Source organism: Dreissena polymorpha, chromosome 5 (genome assembly GCF_020536995.1).
Source record: "Dreissena polymorpha isolate Duluth1 chromosome 5, UMN_Dpol_1.0, whole genome shotgun sequence".
Classification (NCBI taxonomy): domain Eukaryota; kingdom Metazoa; phylum Mollusca; class Bivalvia; order Myida; family Dreissenidae; genus Dreissena; species Dreissena polymorpha.
Window position 1 is genome coordinate 13,024,513 of NC_068359.1, and position 20,771 is coordinate 13,045,283.

Genomic DNA, 20,771 nt, shown 5'->3' on the forward strand with positions numbered 1-20,771 from the left:
GAAAGGGTGTTAATTTTATGATGAAACAGCGTATACAAATGTATAGCGGACCCTCTTGATATTTTTCGGCTTGCATACTTCAAATATAATGGGTGTCAAAACATTCATCGTTTGTTGTTTATTATCAAAAAGGTAATTATGTAAAATTATATGAAAGGTTATTAACCATAAATTATCAATTAATTAAAATTATTTAAAGATTCTTGAAAATCACGGTCAACTGTCTATGCATGTATATTGAAATATCTTTATAAGTTAACAGAGTTATAAATATATAGAATTCTAAATTAAAACTCTGTATTATTTGTATTTTTCGGAAAGATTATTTAACCCTGTTGTGGTCAAATGAGAATGCTGTTTTTAATTATGTTGTTCCGTACACTACTATACACTCTTTATAGGACTACGAAATGACGGAGTTTTTTTACCGGTACCCGCTAAATACGTTAAATGTGAAGTATTAGATTTTTTAAAGGTTTAAAATGTACATGTATAGGTATTAAGCACTTATAATTATTGTGATTTAGCTGGCTGACATCTATACAGTATTTAGTTTATGGCAATCTGTATGGGCAGATGACTATAAATGTTTTCAATACGCTACATATCTTATAAACGCAAAATTGAGTATTTGGCGTTACATTACTCCAAGAAATGACCACTAATACCACGAGAAGACATGGAGGTATCATAAAAAGTGTAAACTGACCAGACATTGCCACCTGTGGTTAGGGACCAATATACAAGTATAGGTCCCTGCTGTGGCGTATGACACCATAGTGTTATTTAGTATTGGTCGGCACAGTATCTGATCATAACGAGATAATTGGCTTGTGCTGAACACAGGGGCAATAAAACCACAGATCTATCAATAAACAAGATTATTGAGATATCTTTTATTGAACACCGCGATAAAAATGCTCAAACCATGGACTCTAGATTACACGGATAAAAAACATGGCAACATTCTCAGAATCATCACTGCTATATGTGTAATCACCTAACAATTCGTCTTAAAATAATTTATATATTTGAGTTGAAGACGATGTACTGTTGTTTAAGTCTGAATAAACTATCTGTCTGCCTGTCTAAATCCAAGCCGTCATCGTCCCGGTGAAAAAAAAATCTGATTTTCAATAGTTGGACATGATGCCCTGATGTCAAAATACGAAATGACCCGCGTAACACGGACCGTGATTTTCAAGAATCTTTAATAAATTGATAATTTAAGGTAAATAACATTTCAAATAATTATACATAATTACCTTGTTGATAATAAACAGCAAACGATGAATGTTTTTGACACCCATTTTATTTCAAGTATGCATGCAAAACCGAATAATATCGAGAGGGTCCGCTATATACGCTGTTTCATCATAAATTTTACACCCTTTTTGTGTTATAAACAAGAGCTGAAATCGTTAATTTATTAAGATTCATTTATAATAAGCTTTATTGATATGTTTCGTGAACAAAATACTACAATATTTTCCCTAAAAAATATAATAAGATGGCAAAAGAAATTAAATGGCCGGTTTCTAAACAAAAGCATAATCGCCAAGACCGTAGCATCAGTTCAGTGCGTTAGGAACGCGCGCTACATTTTCCCGCCTTCATTCCTTAATTACTTTCGTTTTTAAACAAATTTTTTTTCTATCGTATACAGAATTCTATTCTCCTAAGCAAGATGTAATTTTTAAAACTGAACTCCAAATATAAACGCTACAAATTGGTATTAAGTACGAACATGTCAACCGTAAATCTAGATTCTAAAACTCAAAAACGGTATGATATTTGCAAAAGTTTAAGTTATAACTCGCCGGGCTGTTGAAATCAGAAGAAAAACTTAATATATATTGATATATCTGTTTACTACGTAACGTAAGCTTTCTAATGATATATAATTTGTCAAAATCGGCCGAGAAATGAAACTATAATTTAACAAAAGACGTGAGTGGGTACATCAAAATGTATAACCTCGGCACTTCGCTGTACGCTAATCGTAAAAGATCGATAGCCACAACACGTTAAAACGCGCGGTGGTAAAACATAAAATGTGTATTTCTTGTGTTTAACTCGCTATAAATCCATTAATAACAACGGGAATATGCTAAAAGTTATATTTTTTTGAAAGAGGAATTAATAAGCAACAAGATAACGTATAAACCAATAAAATCGGATGAATAGGTCTTGCATAAGATTGAATTTACTACAGTAAGGGTCAAATACTCGATTCATCTCCTGTCAATATACACTCCGTGATACATCGAATACACACATAGTTTAATTCCACAATAATTTGTCTGGAAAACTCATGATTTGTATTTGGTAAAATATGGTTACAAATGGTCATTAATATATTTTTGAACAAATCTTAGCCTGTTTAATCCAAGGCAATACTATATCCCTAATGTGTTTCGCGTTCTACTTCTGGTGTACACAAATAACTTTTTGTTATGATCCCGCTGTAATAAGATAAAATTGATCTGCACACATCCCTCCGTCGGATCAAAGACCTATAGGTTTTTGGTCGGATTTTGAAGTATCGACTTACAAAAAACGTTCAATAATGATAAACTTTAATATAAAAGTAATAATATATTCAACTACCGCATTCTGCACAATGATTTCAATTAGCAACGAAGGAAAATAAGTGTGGGTTATTATGCAACAAAGGTGGAACCTAATTTCATGAAAGTAGGTCCGGGAAAGTAGGTCCGGGAATACCAATAAATTGTTCAGTAAAATATGTTTAAACGCGCGAGCTAGAAAACTGTGTACAATCTTATAATATCTGCATTTTATTCATTAAAAACAAATTTGTTATATTGTCATATCCAGACCCCTCAAAATGTTTAAAAGGTTTTTTATTTTAACGTTTATTAAATTTAACATTTAAATTTCATTAATTATCATACTATTTTACCGTATTTTATGCGGTATATCAATTTGATTTAATGGTTATGAATCGTTTTGAATCGTTCATGGTTCTCGTGTGTTGATGTCACTGCAACGCATATGTGTGTGTTATATGCGAAAAAAGAACGAAGTATAGATTAAACATGGCTTTAATACTGAATTAAAATTACATTCGTGATTCGATAAACAAATGTAATTCACAGTTAAGTGTTTGTTATTGGGGAATTAATCATCGGTTTGTAATTCCGATAATCGTTGTCAATACACTCCAGCAGACCAGGGCATTATAAGTGTGTGTTTTGTTATTTTCTTTAAGCTTGAGTCTTTTCATTCCGCTATAAATTAAGGACCTGCACTGATAATTCCATGTAGGTGCGGCTGAATTTCAAGTTGTATATATTTTTAAGTAAGGATGTGCATTACAAACCAGACACAAGTATTTTAGAATTATTAATGAGATAGAAATCAAAAACTACGTTGTGAGAATGACCAGGTTTACTTGTTACATCATTCATAGATGACAAAGTTAACTTGTTACATCATGACCAAAGATTTCCTGTGACACCATTCATAGAATGACTAAATTTACTTGTTTCAACAATCAGAGCATGACCAATTTTTACATGTGATTCATTTCATAGAATTACAAAGTTTCTACTTGTGACAACATTTGAAGCATGACTAAGTTTTTACTTGTGACACCATTCATAGCATGACCTATTTATTCTTGTGACACAAGTCATAGCATGAACAATTTTTACTTGTGACACCATTTATTGCATGATATCTTATTTTTTACTTGAAACAGCATTAATAGCATGGCCAAGTTTTTACTTGTAACACCATTGGTGTAACACTGGGTCAAAACTAGAGGCAGTAACCATAGCTGACTTTCATTTCAAAGCAAAAATAATGTAATCAGTGGGCCTACATCTGAACCGTATCACCGAAAAGCAAACTCAACAGTATGGCTGGTAGAAATGACCATATTTTAGTAGAGCATTTGTGAACACATGTGTTTCAAACTTCCTTCGCTTTCCGCATGGTAATATGAATTGTTCCTGTTTGCCAAAACATGTATATAAATACAAATCAACTAATTTACTAATTTATCAGTTTCTATTAAAAATGTATTAACATCACGTGAATCTCCCAATTCATATCTATCTAAAACTGAGTGTAAACAGTAATAACTTACTTTATGATTATATAGTTTCAATTTAAAAGTATACCGGGTAATACATGCACAGCAAGTATGTTACATTTGAGTAACAATATTACACATTTGTACATACAGACCACTGTTTACAAATGAAATCATTCACATCAACAAGCACCCATAGCCTAATGCGCATATAAAACACGCATGGTAAATTATATAAATATTACATGTCTGACAGGATGACAGTAAATTTGTCAACTTGAGGAAATACTGTCAACCGAGGCGAAGCCAAGGTTGACAGTATTTTTCCGAAAGTTGACAAATTTACTGTCACCCTGTCAGACATGTAATATTTATTTTATTATACCGAACACACTATTCAAACACGAACAATTTATATGACCCATGAACAATTTTAATATTCACTAATTGTATTTAATTTCAACAATGAACAACCATAAATATGTTGAGTGGTTCAGATTTTCGGGCCGAGGAAAATGAACTTCCCTTTATTCGATTTAAATCAAGTAATCGATTTATCCAATCAATTTCCTTAGTCTTCAATTATTTCTTTAAAAATGTATTACCGAACCAGCCTACCGTATTTTAGTTTTAATACTTGATTACGCAATTTATGACGTACTCGTGTGAAGTCATTCCGGTGACGAAATATTTTAGGACATGATGGACGTGGTGGTTTTTTAACAGTAAAATATTTGTTTAAAGCATCGAACGAATCCAAAACGTATTTCGGATTGTGTGTTTGTCCACAGGAGTTTGAAATTCTATCCATAAAGCTAATCTAATGGCTAAATAAAACAAGGGACAAAATTGTCACAAAACCAGGTTTTCATTGTGAAAAAAAATCTGATAAAGGGAGACAACTCAAACTGAACTTTTGAAATGAACAAACAAAATCAACCCCCTTTGTAAGTTTGTTTTAAAATAAATCTATTTTTAGTCGTGGCGACCTTGACATTGGAGATATTGACGTGATTCTTTCGTGCGACACACCGTCCTATGATGGTGAACAAATGTGCCAAATGATTTTAAAATCTCATAATGAATGACATAGTTATAGCCCAGACAAGCTCATTTATGGCTATTTTTTACCTTTGAACTCAAAGTGTGACCTTGACCTTGGAGATATTGACGTAATTTTTTCGCGCGACACACCGTCTAATGATGGTTAACAAATGTGCCAAATGATTTTAAAATCTTACAATGAACGACAAAGTTATGGCCCGGACAAACTTGTTCCGCCCGCCCGCCAGCCAGCCAGCCAGCCCGCCCGCATTCGCCAATCTAATAACCAGTTTTTTCCTTCGGAAAACCTGGTTAAAAACCTATATAGTAGAAAGACTACTATATAGGGGTATATTTTTTTATTTAGCCATTAGATTAGCTTTGTGGATAGAATTTCAAACTCCTGTGGTTTGTCATGCATTACACCTTAAGAACAGACACATGAAGTGTATATCGTTGTATCTTTATTGTTATTAGCATTGGATTAAAGTTGCCATTGAGGTAAGCGTGTCGTTTATTCTTAATTGATTTTTTATGACTCCTGTCAAAGCTTAAATAATGGCATTAATCTGTTCTACAGCACAGTTTCAACTGCAATCGATATTTTAATTATCCAAATACAACGGAAATGCAAAACTGCGTACTGCGCATGCACGAATAGGACAGTATAATTTTTTACCATTCCGCACGTGATTGCTAAGGTAGCGGGCGACATTATGTTTTGGACAGTACATTTTTTCCCGCTGGTGGCACGTGATTGCTAAGGTAGCGGGCGACAGTATTTTTTGGACAGTAATTGTTTTCCCGCTAGGTCTATCAGTATTTCTGTGTCACGATGGCCTATGGGAGTTTAGAATTGTGAATAAACGTGAGGAATAATAAAATGAAATGAATACCAACATGTTCTACAAGTACAGAGCGATAAAGACATTGTTGTTAGATATTAAATTTTTACACAAAAAAAGTATTGTAAAAAACGTCTCAAAATTTCAAATAACTTGTTTACAAATACAGAACAAGTTACAAAGGATGTTCAGTAACCCCTTTAAACAATTAATTCGCAAACCATGAAATACCATTTCAACATGAATTGTAATAATACTTGTTGACATGTAGAATGTTTAATTTATAAATAATTTCAACAAAAAAGTGATAATGTTTGTAGCCTTGAAGGTTAAGACATACATGTAATTATTTAAAATACTTGCACACTTACTAAAATGTAACATCCCCTATGGCACATGCTGATATAAAAAAAAAATGTCCATTAATAATATCATTAATAGTTGTGAACAGTACACTTTGCAGTGACAAAGAAGTATGACGTTAAAAAATAATTTTATTCAAAGTGAATAAACATACTTTTTCTTCATTAAAAATTTTCCCATCATTACTGCCAGGAAAGAGACCAAACTTACAACTTAAAATACAGAATATTGATAAGGAAGATAAGTATAAGATTGTTTCCATGATTCTCAATGAAAACAAAAGCTCATTTTTTACAAATACAACCAAGCACATAACTGCATATTGCAAATATTTTCCATATGTTTCATAAACACAAACTAAATAACTCTTTCTCCAGAAGACTCTTATATACAATAGTTTACAATTTTTAAAAGACAACATTATGGCGAAGGCACACACTTGAAACGCTCGAATGCAGCTTTCTCAAGCCCTTCCCTCTGTGACGGGTGAGCAACCTTAATGAGTTCGTAAGCCCTCTGCCGGAGATTTTTGCCGAACAAGTATGCAATGCCATATTCCGTGACTATGTAATGAACGTGAGCACGCGTAGTCACAACACCGGCACCTTAAAACAAATAGTGTCATTTTCTGAGAAAACTGGGCATAATGCATGTGCGTAAAGTGTCGTCCAAGATTAGCCTGTGCAGTCCGCACAGGCTAATCAAGGACGACACTCTCCGCTTTTATGGTATTTTTGGTTTCAAGGAAGTCCCTCCTTGCCAAAAAAATGAAGTTAAGGCAGAAAGTGTCGTCCCTGATTAGCCTGTGCAGACTGCACAGGCTAATCTGGGACGACACTTTACTCACACGCATTATGCCCAGTTTTCTCAGAACAAGACTCAATAGATCATTTTTATTTTTATTCTTTTAAGTGTTCTCTTTAAGGCAGTAATTGGTTTTGTTGTAATATGGCATGAAATTGAGACATAAATGGTAAAGGATTTTACTTTATAAGACAAATAGCTGCACCTTGAGCTTAGCAAACTCATGTGGGCTTAAAAAAAGACTAAAATTATACATCAACATGTAAACATTATACAAAATGTATAACAAACTTAAAAAATTTGCATCACCTTTAAAACATTGTGTCTGTGTCAATATAATGTCAGTTCATGGCTTCCAAAGTGATTTTTTAACAAGAATTAACTGTGGCTCTTCAGTGCAAAGTAGTTTAACAACTGACTTTTCTATGCATTCATTTTCAAGTCAATGTTGATTTTCTCACATTCAAGACTGCATAAAACAAAATGATTTTAAACACATGACAGTTAATTTAAGTTTCCATCCAACCAATACAAAAGATGGAATTCTAGGCAACAATGGGCATACAAGTCACATCATGCAAAATAGGGTCCAATTTTATATTAAGCCAGCACAGCCTTCGACCAGCCTGCACATCTGCACAGTGTGGTCAGGAGCTACCCTATTTACTATTAAAGTCACACAAATATTTGTGGTGTCATTAGTAAGCAGTGTAGCTCCTGAACAGACTGCACAGACACAAGACCCATTTAAGCATGGCGTGGTTCATACCTTCTTTCAAGGTTGGTACGATTCTTGAGATGCCCTCATCAGTAGTGGAGGTGCAAGCAATGATGGGCTTGCCTTCACCATCCAAACTCAGGGCCGCACCTCGCACAAAGTCTATCTGACCTCCGAAACCTGTCAAGAGGTCAAAAAGTAACTATCCCTTTGACGATGAGAATTTGCAAAACCTCAATAACTTTAACTCAATCTCAATTCCTAAACAATAAGCACATGTATGCCAAGAAAGAATCTGGACACAGCTGACAATACAATTAGATTTCGAAAACATTGAACTTCACACAATCACTGAGTAAATTATAAGCCTTGAGGAACCTGTAGGCATTCTCAATGATATATACATTAGAAGAAAGTCATGAAATATTGGCCATAATGTTCGTGGTTGGCTATCGGATTTCATGAGAGAAATCATAATTTATGTCTTCTTTACAAAAAGTATTTGAGATAAAATAAACGCAACTGAGTTCACAGTTTAAGCTCTTACTCCATATTCTTTAAATTACAATTCAAGTATCCTAAATACACACGTTCATCTAAACCCCAAGGGACACAATTCTCAACAAATCTCAACATACAGTTCATAAAAAACTTCCATAGTAATGTAAGTCCCAAACAACTTATATCTCTGTTTAAAACTTTCTTCCATACCTGAGTACATATAAGTGCCCAGGGAGTCTGAGCACACCTGACCAGTTAGGTCGATTTCAAGGCAGGTGTTGATACTGGTAACACGAGGGTTCTGGCTGATCAGGGATATGTTGTTAGTGAAGTCACACTCATGGAAAGCTGTGGGCAAAATGAAAGAAGGAAAAGCTTGAGAGAAATTTGCTGACTTTGCTTAAATATGTTTTACATTTTCTATAATATAACTCTGAAAATTTGATTGTTTTGACAATGTTCCTAGGATTCTGAGAATAAAAGACATGATGGCTTGGTGATAGACAGGTATATTGTGTTTAATTGTTTTATATACAAAAGTGCACAATTGCCATTCTGCTGTTTTCCTAATATGTTTGTTGTCATCTACAAAAAAAAAGATACAGCATCATTTGAGAAGTTGTTTAGTGTTGACAAATATCATCGTACAAGCAACAACTCATTTTTATTGATCAAACGCATTTTTACTAATTGTAAAATCTTATATGGGAGTTTTGTCACATGTTTATGTTTAGTAATATTTAAAATAAAACAAGGGCTGTTTGTAAAACATGCATGCCCCCCATATGGGCTGTCCGTTGTAGTGGCAGCCATTGTGTGAATACTATTTTTGTCACTGTGACCTTGACCTTTGACCTAGTGACCTGAAAATCAATTGGGGTCATCTGCGGGTCACGATCAATGTACCTATGAAGTGTCATGATCCTAGGCAAAAGCGTTCTTGAGTTATCATCCAAAATCATTTTACTATTTCGGGTCACTGTGACCTTGACCTTTGACCTTGTGACCTCAAAATCAATAAGGGTCATCTGCAAGTCATGATCAATGTAGCTATGAAGTTTCATGATCCTAGGCGTATGCGTTCTTGAGTTATCATCCGAAAACCATTTTACTATTTCGGGTCACCGTGACCTTGACCTTTGACCTACTGACCTCAAAATCAATAGGGGTCATCTGCGAGTCATGATCAATCTACCCATGAAGTTTCATGATCCTAGGCGTATGCGTTCTTGAGTTATCATCCGGAAACCATTTTACTATTTCAGGTCACCGTGACCTTGACCTTTGACCTAGTGACCTCAAAATCAATAGGGGTCATCTGCAAGTCATGATCAATCTACCCATGAAGTTTCATGATCCTAGGCGTATGCGTTCTTGAGTTATCATTCAAAAACCATTTTACTATTTCTGGTCACCATGACCTTGACCTTTGACCTAGTGACCTCAAAATCAATAGGGGTCATCAGCAAGTCATGATCAATGTACCTATGAAGTTTCATGATCCTAGGCCCAAGCGTTCTTGAGTTATCGTCTGACAACCACCTGGTTGACGGACCGACAGACCAACAGACCGACCGACAGACCGACATGAGCAAAGCAATATACCCCCTCTTCTTCGAAGGGGGGCATAATGAAACAGTAATAGTATAATTAATCTAAATAGTTAATGCACAAAACATAATAGTTGCAACACGAAAAAAAGGGCCTGGGAAAAACACTACTTATAATGAACAGTTATGGCTTAAGAAAAATGATTTAGCCCTTACCAACAAACGAGTTATCATCCAAGAATGAGTACAATTTCTTAGTTCCCATAGCAAAACTGCAGACAATCTTTCCAGTCTGAATGTTTTTCTTGGCGTTTGTCAGTGCTCCCTTTTCAACCAGATTCACAACTGTGTCACTGATCATCTCAGAGTGGAAACCCAGGTCCTTATGATTGTAGAGCTTGTGTAGGACAGCATCAGGCAGATTACCTATACCTGTATACATAAAATCAAATAGCACTCCATTCATGCTCATGATCATAGATGCTTAATATTTTGGATATGCAATAACAGTTTACCTTTTGAAGACACTGATCAATGTTTTAGTCACATCATTAAAAGTAAAATAGCAGTGTATTTTTGGTAAAATTTACCAGTTTTTCTTTATCATTTTGAACTTTTTTCTTCCTTTTTACAATTCAAAACTTTGGTGTGCGCTATACAAGATTGCGCTTAATACAACATACAGCATGGTATTTGGTCATATTTGGTTGATTATCTGTATTTTAAGAAATGAACTCAAATATTATATTCTGTTTCATGCTATTATATACAGTTTATGCAACACTGCTTCAGGCAGATAATCAGTTTAGAAGGACAGTCTAAGAGTTATTTGATTCAAAACTTGTGCAACTGAATTGAATTCGAGTAGGTTTGCTACTTTCCTGTAACACCTACTCCATGGTCAAGACCATAAAAAGTACCATTGTCACAAAGAATGGCAGTTAAATGAGCTTCTTTGTTGATCCTAACAAGACTCATAATAATCCATTGAAAAACATATAATGTATAAGACTGGGGTTAAATTAAACCCTAGTATTTTGCATCTTAATTCATATCCAAGGAACTTTTCAATGAGTTCCATTATAACAAGCAAATTCGTTGAATTGATATATATCCCCGCCAATATGCTTCTGGACACAAAAGTGTTATATTTGACACTCAAACAAGCATTTTTTCAAAATACAAAGGGCCATAACTCCGTTATTTACAGTAGGTGTACAATGCCATTTGGCGTGCAACATCCTCTTATCCATATATATACTCATACCAAGTTTCAACAAAATCCGCCAAAGCACTTCCAAGATATGGCTCTGGACGGAAAGACGGACGGACAGAAAGACGGATGGATGAACAATTCCAAAACAATATCCCTCTGCCTATGGCGGCGGATAAAAAATTAAAGCAGACAAAAATAATTAGTACTGTAACTGCAAAAATTGAAACTACTGGTACATGTCCCATAACTATAAGCTACAGTTTTGGTATGCTCCACTTCTACATAACATTTGCTCCCCATAAATATCATACCTGTCTGTAATGTTGCCCCGTCTTCAACAAGGTTATCTGCGATCAGTCTAGCAATCTCGTTGATCTCTGGTGTGCGGATGATGGGGGCTATCTCCGGCAGGGGCGTGTCATGCTCCACCATGCAGTCAATGTGAGACATGTGGATGAGACTGTCTCCCAGCGTGCGAGGCATCTGCTTGTTCACCTGGGCTGGAAACCAGACACAAATGTGTAGGTTTTCACAATAGCACTCAAGAATCTTTACAAATGATTTACACTTAAAAATACTGTAAACAACAACAAAATATAGTACAGTATCTTTGCTAAAAGAATTTCAGCTTAATTTCAAAAATTCATTGTAATTTAAAATCTTTTTTTTTTAAACATGCGCAAACAGTGAATAGAAAAGGAACAAGAGCTGTCAGAGGAAAGCGCGCTTGACTATTCGAGTGCTTGACAGTATAACGTAAGCCATCATGGGGTAATTGTTCAAATTATTCAAAAAGGTCAAGGTAATAGTTCAGGTATATTTTCCACAATCTATTGAACATTTGTAAAGACATAAAACAAACTTAATAGATTTTATTTCAAGTTTGGATGGTCCTTGAAAAATAAAGTAAATAAATAAAAAATGGGGGGGGGTTTAGAGGGGGGGGGGGGGTATAATGTGGGGTGTGGTCATTTATTAGATGATCTTTCAAAAATAAAAAAAGGAAAAAAAATATTTGGGGGGGAGGGGGGTGGGGGGGGGAGAAATTCTGGGTTGGGGCGTGGGGTATTGTTTGGGTGGAATCCATTGTGGTATTCAGGTAAGTTTTGTTTTGTCAAAGTATTTATAAAATCTGATCATAAATAAAAAAGTTATGGCAATGTAACTTAAGTAATATGCATATTTTAAATGGAAAAAGGGCCATAATTCTTACAAAATGCTTGATACAGTTGTCTGCTCTTGTTTATAGATTGGGGTCTTGTTGGTAAAGAAGTTTGCAAAATATGAAAGCAATATGTCAAGGGACATTGAAAATATTTGAGGTGGTACGCAAACTTTAACATAGATTTATCAATAATATGCATATTCTAAATGACAAAATGGCCATAATTCTTACAAAATGCTTGATACAGTTGTCTGCTCTTATTAATAGGTTGGGTTTATGTTGGTAAAGAAGTATGCAAAATATGAAAGAAATATGTCAAGGGACATTGAAAATATTTGAGGTGGTACGAAAACTTTAACATAGATTTATCAATAATATGCATATTCTAAGTGAAAAAAGGGCCATATTTCTTACAAAATGCTTGATACAGTTGTCTGCTCTTGTTTATAGGTTGGGGTCATGTTGGTAAAGAAGTATACAAAATATGAAAGCAATATGTCAAGGGACGTTGAAAATATTTGGGGTGGTACGCAAACTTTAACATTTGCACGCTAACGCTAACAGGAACGCTAACGCCGACGCCGGGGTGAGTAGGATAGCTCCACTATATATATTTCATATATAATAGTCGAGCTAAAAAGGATAATTTTCGGGTTTCTTTTGAAGGATCACATCTGTAATATTTTAAAGAATTGCGCACAGCAGGTCTGTTTATTACCTCACAGCTTTTGATGATTTTGTGTACGAGTGATATATTAGTAGATCTAATATATCAATAAAAAGTATTTCATTTTTTTCTCAAAGTGATTAAACATTCATTTTTTTACTAAATCTAATGCTTCTATGTTAATTTTATTGAATTTTGGCATTTTTTCTTTACATTTTAAATGGATATTAATACAAAAAGATCTCCAATCATAGCATCAATAAACAAGATATGTGTTTGTTAGAAACACTATATCCCCTTCTGCCCCACTTTGAAGCTATATATTTGACCTTTGACCTTGAAGGATGACCTTGTCCTTGACCTTTCACCGCTCAAAATGTGCAGCTCTATGAGATACACATGCATGCCCAATATAAAGTTGCTATCTTCAATATTGCAAAAGTTATGGCAAAATGTTAAAGTTTGGGCAAACTAACCAACAAACCAACAGAAAGGGAAAAAACAATATGTCCCCCACTATAGTGGTGGGGGACATAAAAATGATGCGAATTCAATATTTTTCATCTAACTCAGTGTAATATTCTGTGTTCAATTTAGAATACGTCTGAAACACAGTTTTAAACTGTGAATTACACATTATAATTAATTGATATTTCCGTAAAAGTAACATTAAAGCATTAAAGGGGCCTTTTCATGTTTGGGTAAATTGATAAAATAAAAAATAAAAATTGTTTCAGATTCGCAAATTTTTGTTTTAGTTATGATATTTGTGAGGAAACAGTAATACTGAACATCTATCATGCTAAAAAATAGCCATTATATGCATCTTTTGACGACTTAAAAACCTGAAAATTATAAAGCGTTGCAACGCGAAACGAATTAACAATTTAGAGTTTTGTTGTTGTCGTTATATTTTGTGAAACTACGAGGATTGCTAATATAAATTATAAAATTCCTCTGATATTGTATCTGGAAGAATGGACGAGTGGTCTAAGTCCTTTTTACTCCAGGACTCCAGCGGTCAGTGGTTTGAGCCCTGCTGACAGTTACCTTTTTTCTTTTTTTACTTGTATTCTTGAATTTTTACTGAAGATTTTTAGATCCAATGTTCACATTTATCAATATGAAGCATTTATTGACAAACTTCAAAACATGCCAAAATCTGTGAAAAGGCCCCTTTTAAATATAACAGAGTTTTCTATCCTACCTGTGATTTGTTTTGCTTTATATTTAACAGCTGTGCCTTTCGGATCGGGACAAATAGCATGATTAATCATGAAATTGGGTAAATTGAAACATTATTGAAATGATTATAAATAACAGTTTTTCAATTGTATATAAGTGCATGTCAGAATTTTGGGACAAAATGTGCCTTTTTGCCACTGTGAGACAGCCTGTAAAAGGCTGATCACTTCGTACCTATGATGTATGTGGCGTGCTGGATTGCAGCCCTGGTGCAGTCCACGCTGGTTCCCAGCGAGCAGAAGCCATGCTGATCCGGTGGACTCACGTGAATCAACACCGCGTCAAGTCTGAATGCAGAGAAATCAAATCACTATCCTGTCTCAATATAAAACTAAATTGCCCTGATGAATCACATACGAAAAAGACTTGAAAACAGCCTTTAGAAAAAGAAAAATAACTGTTCAAAGAAAACCAAATTGGTTAGATGCTTAATTTGCGTTAAGATATTAATAATTGTTTATTACATTTTTATTTTCTTTAGTAATGATGATTTTTGTACCTCAACAAACATTTCAGCAGCAATAAGTAAACATTTGCATGATACCGGAATTTTATAAATTCATTCAAATGTAAAAAGTAGTAAAAATTATATTTAAGAAACTGTGACCTTGACTTTACCTACCCATTTTTTCTTCAGGGTCTAGAATCTTTAATATTTAATCCTTTAATTTCAAATGTTACCTGTATTTACATTCAAAACTTCTGTACTTACATTTATGAAGCAATTTGAAAAAGAAGAAAGGACTTTTCCAATCATTACTAGCACATTCTTTTGAACTGGTCTAGACTGAATATAATTCAGACAAGAGATCATAAACTTCATTGTTCCTCTACTTACTTGTATATTTTTCTTCTGAACAGCAGAGGAATTTCACTGAGAAAGATCGGAACAGTATCAGCGCGGCCTGCGGCAATAGCCTCTCTGCAGTTCTGACCAATGAACAAAGAGTTGGAGCGGAATATACCTGAAAAATAGAGGATCACCACAGAAACATTCAATTGTAGTCTGCTGCTAGAGCTCTGCCAGAAACATGACTTATCTAAACAACTTTTCTTAGATATTTTATGGGAAATTAACCCTTTAATACATATAGGATCTGGCACGAGTTGTCATATCATACCATGTTACTCGCATTCTGTTCTGATTTTATGCTGCTTGCACACAGCCATTTAAGCTTTGGCTCTGAGTGAGAAAGGGTTGACTCAGGATTGTCAGAATCATTGGGGATAGAAAACTCTACACTTCATGATGATGACATATTTGAAGTTGAATTCATTCATTCCTCTGAGGAAAGTGGAAGCAATAAAGTCTGGCAACATAGCATTTTATGAGAAGAATTGACCAAACCAGTAGGCATTCATATAACAGAGTGAATCCAATATACTAGTTCTGCCTCTTAAATTTGTAAATACCGGTGTAACAAATGGATGTGTGGAAGTTTTTTTAGCTGTGTTTTGTTGTGATTAAAATATGATAAAGAGAAATCAACAGTATAGATAGGAGATATAAAAAAACAGTGCAATAATTCAATAAGTTAAATAGTGTGTATTTTACAAAGAATTATCTTATGCTTACAATGTTTCCACATTTGTAATCATGAATTGGATTTGACATGAAAATTTTATCTGAAATTATCTTCAAAATAACATAAAACAATCAGCAGTGTGACTATAGGGGCCAAATTAAATAAACATAGGGGTCAAATTAAATAAACATCTCAAGTTGAACTTTAAATGTTTATACCGGTACTCTTTTTCTTTGTTCTGAATTTTGTCAAGTGATATAATTAAATGTACATCCTCTATGCTAGAAACATGTGCACTAGTAAAAAGCAGTAGTTAAAAACACATTAAGCCGCGTTCTGATAAAACAGCACTTGATGCATCAAGGACAACACTTCACCCTTTTTTGGAATTTTTCATTTACATGCAGTCTCGTCTAAACAAAAATAAAATCAAAGTGGAAAATGTTGTCCCAGATAAGCCTGTGTGGACAGCCTGTGCTGAAACTACTTCTATTTTAATAGTTATGGAAGTCTGAAAAATATAACCCCTGAATACACTTTTATAGCTTACCTTCATATTCTGGCTCATTATAAAGAGCTGGGCCGACAGTGGGGATATGAATCAACTGTACATCCTTTAGACCCGCAGTCTTCCCGTACTTTGTGAGATGTTCCAGCAGGAAGTTTGGCGTCGCAGCACAGCCATGAACAAAAACCTTCTGGCCTGAAAATGTTAACAGGGACCAGCTACACAATGAACCCTCCAGTTTTATTAGGCTCCTTCGGATTTTTAAAATTCATAATGTTTGTTTTTCTAAAAGGATTGCACCCATGAGGTTGGGCGGCAAAAAAGTATTTTTCCATCCCTCACTGTGTAAATGGAAAGGTTTGTAGAAAAGAATTGCAAGTAAAAACAAGTTGATGAAGATATGAGTTGAGATATTATGCATTCGTATGACTGTTGTTGAACAGTTTTATGAAAAGATAGAGCGCATCATGGCAAATGTCATGAAAAAGACATCCTCTTCTTCCTAGGGGACTGGAACTTCAAGGTTGGACCAGATGCCTGCCAAGATCAAGGAACAGTAGGCAGATTGTGTATATGAAAGACCAATGACAGTGGGCTGAGACTTCTTGAGTTAGCCAGAAGTCACCAACTCACACTGGCCAACACGCTGCACCCACACAAAAAACGTCCAGAACAGTGTCCTGGTATGATCCATCCGTGCAAGAACACAACCACAAAATTTCATATCACTGCAGCAATGAAGGCACTTTTCCTGAAGATCTCGGAGAAGAAACGGCCCAAAGACTGGTCCCAATCTCTGACAATCCCCCTACCTAAAATGGGCAACCTCAAGCTGTGCAAGAATTACAGCACCGTCAGCCTCATCTGCCAGCCCAGCAAAGTAATGCTCCGAATGAATAGTAAGGCAGAAAAGCAGGCTGGATTCAGAGCTGTGCAGAGAACAGTGGAACATATCTTTAACAGTAGTCATCATTGAGAAACACCAGTCCTGCAGAACCAACATTAGCTCTTGTAATATAACTTCATCATCTTCAACAAAGGTTTCAACAGCCTGTGGCATGATGACCTATGGCAGGTTCTGAGAGGGTTCAACATTGACAAAGGGCTGGTACAAGTCATCCAAGATCTCTACAGTTACACCAGCAGTGTATTACTTCTAAATGAAAGGACGGGTGATGTAAGTAATTCAGTTCATGTGGAACATATCATGGAGACATGCGTCTTTCTACCGATTTATTTTTCATACATACAAAGACGATGACAAATGCATAGACATAGACAAATCTCTAAACACAAATAAATTCAAATTATAGCAATGTAATATTAAGCAATGTAAAATAATAATTATTATTATTCTAAAACTAATTTAATTACATAAACCCATATTAAAGACATTACAATGAATTAATGAATAAATTATAATAAAACAAGAAATGTGTTTGTCAGAAACACTATGTCCCCTTCTGCGCCGCTTTAACTTTTTTTTTTACCTTTGACCTTGAAGGATGACCTTGACCTTCCACCACTCAAAATGTGCAGCTCCATGAGATACACATGCATGCCAAATATGAAGTTGTTTTCTTCAATATTGCAATAGTTATGGCAAATGTTAAAGTTTGACCAAACAGACCAACGTACAGACCAACAGACAGGGCAAAAACATATATAGTGGTGGGGGACATAAAAATAAATAAAATAATAATACGGATTGTGATGTTGTCCACAAATGTTGTACAAATATTGTTTTTATCAATGAACGTTATGACGTCTATAATATGACGTAAAACTCGTAAATGCACGTGACATCGTGGTGCGAAACATAAGAGCTTCTTATAGGTGACTTCTTAAGGACATCAGTGGGTGTCCTTCAGAATTGTCGGCTCCCCCAGATCCTGTTTAACTCTTTCCTTGAGAAGACAATGCAGGAGACTCTATAAGACAATCACATTTCCATACGTGGCAGACCCATCTATACTTGAGATTCGCTGACCTCATGGGAGGGAACTCCAAGACCTCACTGACAAGCTCTATAAAAGAGCAGGAGCATACGGAATGGAGGTCAGCATTTAGAAGATGAAGATCATGGTAAATAGCACAAACAATATTGGCACAGTCTTCATCATGAATAGCAAGAAACTGTAAGAAATGACCACTTTCAAGAACTTATTAAGGTAGCGCACCTCTAATGATTTCCCGCTTTTATTTTACGATAATTGCCGATCTTAAATGATCGGTTATTTCCAAGAGATGCATTTTATTTTTTTCAAACTTCGAATTTTGATATGTATTTACATAGTTCATTTAGAATACATTATTTTCACTATAAATATTGACTTTGATACAATTATCATCTGAAAAATACGATTTCGCGATTTCTTCAAAGATAGACGAGCCTTTTTACCTGTATGGATAACTAATTTAAGGTGGCACTGATGTGAAGTTGTCGTGCCCGAGTGGTTAAGGCGATGGACTAGAAATATTTTGGGATCTTCCCGTGCAGGTTCCAATCCTGCCGACATCGCATACTTTTGGCGACACGTTTTATTTCTTTTCTAACGTAATTTGATTTAGCTTTAGCTTATGTCAAATATGTTAAAAATTGTAAGAACATCCTACAATTTTTAAAATTAAAACAATGTTATGGCTAAATTGGGTAATTTACTGCTGAAAATACGAATGATGCATGTTGCATTTTTATTTTTATTTCAAAAAGTAAACGGTAAATCTGTCTATTTCTTGGTATTTTTGCTGTATATAGTGTTTCTATACAAAAAATAGTTTAAAATATAACTTAAATGATACTATTTTGAATTTTATGTCACTTTGTTTTTAACCGACCCAATTTTCAATTGGCTGAAATCACTTACATTTCATGGTGCTATTCCATAGATAAAAAATTGTAAAAATTAAATGTCTGTAAAAGAATACTTATTTCATCTTGTTTAAACTTTAAACACCTTTACTGCATCTGTACACACCAACTGCATGCCCATATTTGGAAATCTGAATGAATTATGGAACTTTTATATACCCCAGGGGTGAAAATAAACTGGACAAAAGCCGAGCGTGAGGGTGGGTTTGAAAAAATCGGTATATTTTTTTTAAAAGCATGGAAAGCATACCTACAAATTTGCATGTAGTTCAGTGAAGTGATGCTGATTAGGAAAATAATAAATTAAATTATATTTGAATATGTGCCCATTAGAGGTGCGCTACCTTAACCCTATCCAAGGATAGGGTCCCAATAATAATTGCCATGGCAACTGCAGTGATGGCTAGCATCAGCAGATTATGAACAGGCAGCTCCATCAGCTTCCCCATCCAATAAAGGCTCTACACGTCCCTCGTAGTTTCCATACTAATGTTGTATGGCTGTGAGACTTGGATGCTTCACGCCGACAGAGAACGCAGGATACAGGCATTTGAACGCAAGTGTCTCTAAAGACAGCTCCCCATCTCCTAACTGGAGCACAAGACCAAAGAGTACGTTTGGAACATGACAGCAGCACTTGTTAGCCCACAGGAACCCCTCCCAGGGACCGTCAAACGACGAAAGCTTGCTTGGCTTGGAAATGTAAACAGGTCCTAGAGGGAAGTCAAGGTCGTCAGAAGATATTAACCTGGATGGAAAATGTGCAAGAATGAGCTACTCATGGCAGCCTATAATAGACCTGACTGAGGGAGGATCTCGGTGTCTTCGTCTCTTATTTTCCTCAACTGCAAACTGATACCCTCATAGTAACGGTCCTCCTCATAGTATCGTGCCTTTATCAGTAACAAATCTTAGAAACTAATCAGAAGAGCTGATACTATGAGACAATTATAAATGAAACAGTGAGCTTAGCTTGCCAGTATTTTGTTAAAACATTGCATATTTAAATGCAGTTTTCGTTGTTATGTCCAAGAATGCACATTTATTAAACTATAGATTTACATATAGCACATGCGCGTTTTTGTATTTGTTCACTTCCAGCATTCGTATGTAATTCATTAAGAGGGCTGATACTACGGATAGACATGCTAGTGGTAGTTATACTCAACCTTATAGTAGCGGAAGTTATACTTGACCAAATAGAATAGTAGTTATAATCAATTATATAGTAATTAGTAGCGGTACTTGATCTAACAGCCGTGGTTGTGGTACTAAGCAAAGGGTTCGAGAATAGGTATTCTGAGCCATTGGAACATACACAATCATAGAGCTTAAACATGTTTTTATACTACAAAATGGCATCAAATATAAATTATCTTAACATGATAGTTGTAAATGCAAGCATCATTGCACTACTCGTATTTCAGTATTTATACCACTTTTGATTCCCTGCACTGCCTCCTCCGCTGTTGTCCACTTCGGTTGACGATCGACCTGCGGCGTCAGTGCATTTGGGGAATAAATGAAGAAACTTCGCCGACCACCGGCGCTTGACACTCTCGGCAACACATTAGAAACATGTTTTAAAAGAGCTGACATTTTTGTTGTTTCCAATCATCTGCAAAAGGCAATAAAGGTGAAGGCCGTTTTCCAAAATCAAGGACACTAAAACTCTCTCGTTTTA

At 35.1% G+C, this 20,771-nt stretch overlaps 1 protein-coding gene across 1 annotated transcript; it reads right to left on the minus strand.

Annotated features, from left to right (window-relative positions):
* Positions 1 to 3,052: 3,052 nt before the first annotated feature.
* Positions 3,053 to 20,738, minus strand: LOC127880997 (4-hydroxybutyrate coenzyme A transferase-like). Its single transcript, XM_052428557.1, has 9 exons — positions 20,524 to 20,738; positions 16,258 to 16,410; positions 15,020 to 15,146; positions 14,356 to 14,468; positions 11,416 to 11,604; positions 10,105 to 10,320; positions 8,549 to 8,686; positions 7,889 to 8,017; positions 3,053 to 6,920 (listed from the first exon to the last, which is right to left on the minus strand). The coding sequence occupies exons 1-9, from the start codon at positions 20,684 to 20,686 to the stop codon at positions 6,736 to 6,738; spliced, it is 1,413 nt and encodes a 470-aa protein (XP_052284517.1). The 5' UTR covers positions 20,687 to 20,738; the 3' UTR covers positions 3,053 to 6,735.
* Between the last annotated feature and the right edge of the window lie 33 nt (positions 20,739 to 20,771).